Here is an 8752-nt window from a genome sequence, read left to right on the forward strand (position 1 = left end):
ATTGTCTCTTTGTATCAACAAATTGATTCAAAATTGTCTCTTTGTATCAACAAATTTTGATTCAAATTCATCTCTTTCTATCAGAACATTTTGATTCAAAATTGTCTCTTTGTATTAACAATTTTGATTCAAAATTGTCTCTTTGTATTAACAAATTTTGATTCAAAATTGTCTCTTTGTATTAACAAATTTTGATTCAAAAAAGTCTCTTTGTATTAACAAATTTTGATTCAAAATTGTCTCTTTGTATCAACAAATTGATTCAAAATTGTCTCTTTGTATCAACAAATTTTGATTCAAAATTGTCTCTTTGTATCAACAAATTGATTCAAAATTGTCTCTTTGTATCAACAAATTTTGATTCAAAATTGTCTCTTTGTATCAACAAATTTTGATTCAAAATTGTCTCTTTGTATCAACAAATTTTGATTCAAAATTGTCTCTTTCTATCAACAAATTTTGATTCAAAATTGTCTCTTTGTATCAACAAATTTTTATTCAAAATTGTCTCTTTGTATCAACAAATTTTTATTCAAAATTGTCTATTTCTATCAACAAATTTTGATTCAAAATTGACTCTTTCTATCAATAAATTCTGATTCAAAATTGCCTATTTCTATCAACTAACTTTGATACAAAATTGTCTCTTTCTTTCAACAAACTTTAATTCAAAATTGTCTCTCTCTATCAAATAATTTTGATCCAAAATTGCCTCTTTCTATCAACTAATTTTGATTCAAATTCATCTCTTTCTATCAGAAAATTTTGATTCAAAACTGTTTCTTTCTATCAACAAATTTTGATTCAAAATGGTCTCCTTTTATCAACAAATTTTGATTCAAAATTGTCTCTTTCTATCGAAAGATTTTGACTCAAAATTGTCTCTATCAACAAATTTTGATTCAAATTGCCTCTTGGTATCAACAAATTTTGACTCAAACTTGTCTTTTTATCACTAAATTTTGATTCAAAATTGTCTATTTCTATCAACTAACTTTGATTCAAAATTGTCTCTTTCTATCAACAAACTTTGATTCAAAATTGTAACTCTCTATCAAGTAATTTTGATTCAAATTCGTCTATTTCTATCAACAAATTTTGATTCAAAACTGTCACTTTCTATCAACAACTTTTGATTCCAAATAGTTTCTTTCTATCAAAAATTTTTGATTCAAAACTGTCTTTTTCTATCAATAAATTTTGATTAAGAATTGTCTCTTTCTATCGAAAAAATTTGATTAAATATTGTCTCTTTTTATCGAAAAATTTTGATTCAAAATTTTCTCTTTCTATCAAAAAATTTTGATTCAAAATTTTCTCTTTGTATCAACCAATTTTGATCCTCCACGAATTTATCACCCGTCACTATCAATGAAAAATATTTTGCAAAAAGATCACAGGAACTGAAAACTGATTTGGATAAATAATTTCCACCAGAATAAAAAAAACAAGGACTTTCTGTACAAACTCAAATACATGGATGAAATAAACGTGCCTAGATCTTGTTAGCTGACGGAAAATCCTTATTCATATTTGTGGATGTCTCAAACCCTTCATATGATGCATTTTGTAGATAAATAGGGATGCAATTTGCTTATTTCTTTCTCGGGCAGGCCCAAGCACCTTTCTAAGGGGGGGGGGGGGAGGGGAAGGGTTATTGTTTTTTTTTTTTTTTTTTTTTTTTTTTTTTAAAGCGCCCCTGCCTTCCAAATATGGTCAGAAAATAAAAGCATGTAAGTATACATTTAATGTGACCACCAACTTCCATGGGCAAGGTACGCGCCGAATGGCCGGCTCTGACCTAAGTCTCCTAATTCTCTCTCTCTCTCTCTCTCTCTCTCTCTCTCTCTCTATTTACAAGGGAAGGAACTCCCTTACTTTTAAGAACTGCAACGCCAAATAACAAGAAACCAATTTTCTTGATATAATGGTTTTAACCGATGTGAAAGGTGGGTGAAAGAAGGAGGACAGTTAGCAAGCGAACCATGGTATGGAATAGTTATTATCATCATTATTACTTGGTAAACTACAACCCTAGTTGGAAAAGCAGGATGCTATAAGCCCAAGGGCTCCAACAGGGGAAAATAGCACAGTGAGGATAGGAAACAAGGGAAAATAAAATATTCTAAGAAGAGTAATAACATTAAAATAAATATCTCCTTAGTAAATTATAAAAGCCTTAATAAAACAAGAGGAAGAGAAATAAGATAGAATAGTGTGCCCGAGTGTACCCTTAAGCAAGAGAACTCTAACTCAAGACAGTGGAAAACCATGGTACAGAGGCTATGGCCCTACCCAAGACTAGAGAACAATGGTTTGATTTTGGAGTGTCCTTCTCCTAGAAGAGCTGCTTACCCTAGCTAAAGAGTCTCTTCTACCTTTGGAAAGTTAAGCATTAGTAAGATTAATATAAATTTTGGCTTAACAAAATACAAAACGTTGTCTTGACCAAGTGGGTTGCAACAAAATTGAAAGAGCGAGGGGGGGTAGGGGTGGGGGGGTGGGGGCGTTAGTGATTAAACGTATGTACTGTGGAGTGTACTCAGGTTCACTGAAACCATAGTTGTATCACTAGGCCTGCGTCAAGTTGCTCATTTATGAAACATATTTAGGGATGACATTTCAGATTGCAATGTTTGATGTGAGAGATGTTCCCTTTAAACTGGAAACCATTCAAGAAAGGAGATGTTGTTATAAGGGCTTTTATTCGTTTTCGAATTGTGATAACAATAAGATACAGTCCACTTATAAAACTATCCCTCCATCACATCCCAGCTGGCATAACATTACTTATCCTTACCAGTTCATTTGAGTGTACTCCACAAAACCATGCATAAATGAAGACAACCAGCTAATAGGATTTTTCTCTTATCATGATTATCTTTTTTGCTAGTGTGTTTTATTTATCCAATTCCAATATCAAGGCAACAGGGAAACCGAAATGATAATTTGATACATTCATCAGAATTGGCGAGCGAGGTCAGCCCGAGTCCTGTTGCCCACTTCCCTCACATATCCTGACTCCCCCCACCCCATCTCCTCCCTGGCTCAAATTAATTCCAGCTAATGTTGAAATGGATATTTAATTCCCTAAATGGACAGAGAAATATAATGTTGTGAGGGGGAGGGGGGTTAGTCTAGAAGGGTTCATAGTTTGTGGATTCATGTTCGTCTCCTGCGAAATGGGTATTGTTTTATTTTGGCCTGATGTCCATTTGTGGCGGCTCATCACTGGCAACAGAATATCACACTGAAGGCAGGAGCACTTTTTATAATTACTAGTGTACGAGACCCGTCAGAAAATGACGGCTGAATATTTAGATATGCACACACACTCACAGTTTCAACCCTTCCAACCTTTCCAAAAACAACAACAACAACAACAACAACAACTCACTGGTTCGGAAATTTGTGTATCTCTCGGGGGGTAACACCCCTCTCAGCAGGGTATGACTACTTTCTCCCCCTCAACGAGGTGTATATATATATATATATATATATTTATATATATATATATATATATATATATACATACTGTATATATATCTATCTATATATACAGTATATATGTGTATATACATCTATATTATACATATATATATATATATATATATACACTGTATATATATATTTATATATATATTTATATATATAAATACAAATATATTTATCTGCCAATAAACTTTCTGCTCAAAATAATCCAAAGAAATACATCAACTTCAAAAAACCATGAAATCTTTCGTTATAGACCATCTCTCTTCGCAGAGTCGCTACTGAGTATCGTATCCCTTGGCGACTTTAACTTTTTAACTCAACTTTCCTCATGCCAGACATCATTCGAATGTCGTCCGCTTCTCTTAATACGAGATTTGCTTTGTTTGAGGACGGCTTTCTCTTTAAGTTACGAACTTTTCCATTTTGTATCGGTTTTACTATTGCTGCTATTGTTACTGCTACTGCTGATGCTGATGCTGCTGCTACTACTACTACTACTACTACTGCTGCTGATGTTGATACTGATGCTGCTGCTGCTGCTACTACTGTTGCTGCTAATACTACTTCTATTACTACCGGTGCTGTTTCTACTACCACTACTACTACTGCTACCACCACTACTATAGCTTCTGCTTCTGCTGCTGCTACTGCTACTACTACTACTACTACTACTACTACTGCTGATGCTGATACTGATGCTGCTGCTGCTGATGATGATGCTGCTGCTGCTACTACTACTGTTGCTGCTGCTGCTGCTGCTGCTACTACTACTACTGCTACTACTACTACTACTGGTGCTGTTTCTACTACCACTACTACTACTGCTACTGCCACTACTACAGCTGCTACTACTACTACTACTACTACTACTACCTGTGGCTACTACCACTGATTATGATGATGATGGTATTAACGAAACCAAATCATTAAGGATAATTAAAGTAGGTCTATACAGTTAAAGAAGGCGTTCCATCTCGGTTACAATATATGCAAATGATAGTGATGATCACAACAGCAGTAATAATTATATCAATTTCATAATGATATTAATCTTGGAGGCATAATCATAATGGTAATATTAATTTTGATTTTAAAGGCCTACTCAACTTCTTCTCTAAAGAAGTTAAATTCAAAACCATTGCAAAACATCTCAGCAATTAGGAGATTGGAACATAACGATAGAACTTGATTTGCAACATTGCTTAGAATATGAAATTGATAAAAAAATTTGCAACATTGATTAAGGCATGAAATTGATAAAGAAATTTGCAACATTGCTTAAGGCATGAAATTGATAAAGAAATCTGCAACATTGCTTAAGGCATGAAATTGATAAAGAAAATTTGCAACATTGCTTAGAGTAAAAATTGATAAAACAAATTGCAACATTGCTTAGAGTAAAAATTGATAAAGAAATTTGCAACATTGCTTAGAGTATAAATTTGATAAAACGAATTGCAACATTGCTTAGATTAAAATTGATAAAGAAATTTGCAACATTGCTTAGAGTACAAATTTGATAAAACGAATTGCAACATTGCTTAGAGTAAAAATTGATAACGAAATTTGCAACATTGCTATCACTGCTCAAGGTTTCACGTCAATCAGTGCGCTTTGATAGTATGCCGTGGACGCTGATTGATGCCTGATAGATTTGAATAGTGTCATAGCCAAAAAATACATCGTTTTCCTTATCAATCGCCACCATGAAATGTTTTATTACTAATTGGAATAGTTATTAGGTCACTTAAAAAGACTAAAATTCACTCAAGAATACAACCCGACTTATTTCATATAAGAGAAGAGCACCTACTGTTCATCTTACAAGGTGAACTGAAAGCATAATTGGTTGGTGTTTGGACTTTTTAGCCTTTTACCTAACTTCATTTCTCTCATTTAAAAGCTGTAAATTTATTTTTTTTCAATATTACCTATTGCTATTGCTAATTTTCCCTGTTGGAGACCTTGGGCTTATACCATCCTGCTTTTCCAACTATGGTTGTGGCTCAGCAAGCAATAATAATGATAATGAAAATGATAGTGATAGTGATAGTGATAGTGGTAGTGATGGTGATATTATTAATAATAATAATAATAATAATAATAATAATAATAATAATAATAATAATGAAAATGATAGTGATAGTGATAGTGGTAGTGATGGTAATAATAATAATAATAATAATAATAATAATAATAATAATAATAATAATAATAATAATTCTATTTACAACTAATATGGAAATAGATCACATAATCATTCACGTGGTAACTTCTTTTTTTATAATGTATATTTAAGTCCGTTTAAGGATATATTGCAAAACCGACTCGGGAAGGAATCTGGGTCAACGTGAATAAGGGCAGCGACCGAGTGACTGATTTGCGTATTCATGAATTCAGATTTAAGACAAGAACTAGAAGACGCAACTTGAATTTCATTAATGGGTGATTTGGTGATTCGATTACTTGCGATATGAGTTATGCTGGTTTGTGGGTATATATATACATATACATCTATACACACACACACACACACACACACACATATATATATATATATATATATACATGTTTGTATATACAATATATACGTATGGGTATATATAAATATGTGTATGTATGTATATGTATAGCATATTTATATATATATATATATATATATGTATATATATATATATATATATATACTGTTCATACATACATATATGAATGTATATACATTATATATATATATATATATATACATATAAAGAGAGAGAGAGAGAGAGAGAGAGAGAGAGAGAGAGGGAGAGAGAGATTCTCCATCATCCACGAAGAAATATCTTTTATATTCACGAAAAGGAAGAACGAATGTTTAAACCAACAACAATCTGGCATTGCCCATTGAACAAGAGTTTAAGTGAGCATTATCCCTTGGAGCGTAGCACATTCTAATTCGGTTTTGTCGGCCGATTTCGACTTTGGAGAATTCTTGGCTCTTTTGGAAAAGGAGAATCTCTCTCTCGTTACACTGGAATTGCCGCCTTTGGTCACCTGAAGCTTCCAGTTCTAATGGCTTGATTAAGGAATGCTTTAGTTGGCAAATGTCTTCCACTGGCTAATTTGGAGATACAATACTCTAAATAGTATGCAGTATATCAGAGTCAATTTCAGCAGTATTTTTATGTATTCCTTTCGAATAAATTCATTTTAAATGATAAGGATATTCAGAATGGTGCGGTTAAGTATTGAATTAAAATGCTAAATATGATTAAAGGTTTTAAAGGCCGTTCATGAATGGCAGAGGCAAGGGACAGTGATATTGCCTAAACTAACAGGACAATGCCCAAGAGACTGACCATATATGCATATGATCAGCATTCAAGCTCTCTCTCCACTTAAGCTAGGAGCAAGGAGGGCCAGACAATGGCTGCTGATGACTACGTAGATAGACCTATAGACTCCCGCAAATGCCACATCCTTAGCTCACATGGATGGTGAGGTTGCAGGCACCAAAGGAACTAACGAGTTTGAGCGTGACTCGAACCCCAGTGCGGCGTTCTTCAGTAACGTTTAATAACGTATTATAGAATATTAAATAAGGATTTTATTGTAGCCTGAATAAGATTATTATTTAGCAAATGGGTGTCATAAGGAAATGGGAATATTTTTTAGTATAAAAACCCATTTATGAAAATTAACTAACCAGCAAAATGAAACAAGCATCTAATGCCATTTTTTACTAATAATTTTTTTTATCCCCATAACTGTTTTGAATAACAAATATAACGAAAATAGTTTTTAGTGATAGAAAATTCTTCTTAAAGATGAGTAAACAGAAAAGAATAAAATCGAAAATCATAATATTATTTACACACACATATATATATATTTATATCTATATATATATATATATATATATTTATATCTATATATATATATATATATATATAAATGTATATATATATATTAAATATATATATATATATATATATATTATATATATATATGTATATATATATATATATATATAAGTATATATATATATATATATATATATGTATATATATGTATATATATAAAATATATATATATATATATATATATACATCTCATTCTTTTTAGAACAATTTTGTTATCTCCATACAAAAACATCTGGATCAATGGAAAAACACTTTTTTTTTATTTATATAACAATTAGATAAGTATCACATTTAGTGCCTTTTTTCTCATAAATAACTTACTTTTCCTCACTCTGCAAAATATGTAAACCAAGAATAAAATTTAATTTTTCCACCATCAATGATATTCTATTTTTCTATACTGTATATATATGATTTATGTAATTTAAGAAAGGCCAATACATTTTAGATCATATCGAGTTCACGAATTTTATTTCTCTTCCTCTTTCAACAAAAAAAGGAAATTGTTAAACATTGATATCGTGTTATTGTTTGGGAATCATTGTGAGGAAAAATATTGAATTTGATCAATTAGTATTGAATTGAAAACTCCGTTTTTGTTGTGGAATATTTTCCCACTATAATGACCTCTGTATAAACAGTTGGTATGAATTTGTATATATATATATATATATATATGTGTGTGTGTGTGTGTGTGTGTGTGTTTTTAACAAGGCACCAGAAGAGTTGGAAGACCCAGGCCTACATGGCTGTGTACTATGACGCGTAAAGTAGGAGGAGATGATGAATGGAGAAATAATTCTTTAAAAGCTCAGGATACAGACTACTGGCAAAATCTAACCGAGGCCCTTTGCGTTGAAAAGCTTGGGAGATGATGATGATGATAATAACAGTATATAAATTTTCTCATTCATTTGGTCCATTTAAAATCTAATTCTTTCGAGATTTTCATCTCAAAAGATTTCACTATTTATCTCTTACCTTCAAACAACTTCAATGATTTCCCTTTGTGAAGGAAAATGGCCTCACAGATTGTTTCATCTATTTCGATGTCAGCTTCGGTAAACATCAATCTTTTCTTCCAGCTATTTACAGAGATCCTGAAACTCTCCCGGTTTTGTTTAACTAACTTCTCTCTTTTCCATTTACCCAGATATTATATTAAGACTTATCATCATTACGACATTCATTTATAATCATTATCAAAGATTTCATTCTATAATCGATGACTAGAGATATTACGGTTAATTTGATTTACTATATATACAGTAAACTAGGTGTACGCGACCCGTTGAAAATGACGGCTAGACAATAGTCAGATTGTGGTTTCAATGTGTACCTGTCGAAGTACCTGT

The 8752-nt window shown here is 31.8% G+C and overlaps 1 protein-coding gene across 1 annotated transcript in view; it reads left to right on the forward strand.

The window, feature by feature from the left end:
• Positions 1 to 4387, forward strand: part of LOC137622569 (uncharacterized) — a 24368-nt gene extending 19981 nt beyond the window's left edge. Inside the window, exon 2 of the mRNA XM_068353174.1 lies at positions 3831 to 4387. Within this exon, the coding sequence (XP_068209275.1) occupies positions 3831 to 4387 (557 nt within the window). The remainder of the gene's footprint in view (positions 1 to 3830) is intronic.
• Positions 4388 to 8752: the final 4365 nt, after the last annotated feature.

The sequence above is a fragment of the Palaemon carinicauda genome, chromosome 29 (assembly GCF_036898095.1).
Source record: "Palaemon carinicauda isolate YSFRI2023 chromosome 29, ASM3689809v2, whole genome shotgun sequence".
NCBI classification, from domain to species: domain Eukaryota; kingdom Metazoa; phylum Arthropoda; class Malacostraca; order Decapoda; family Palaemonidae; genus Palaemon; species Palaemon carinicauda.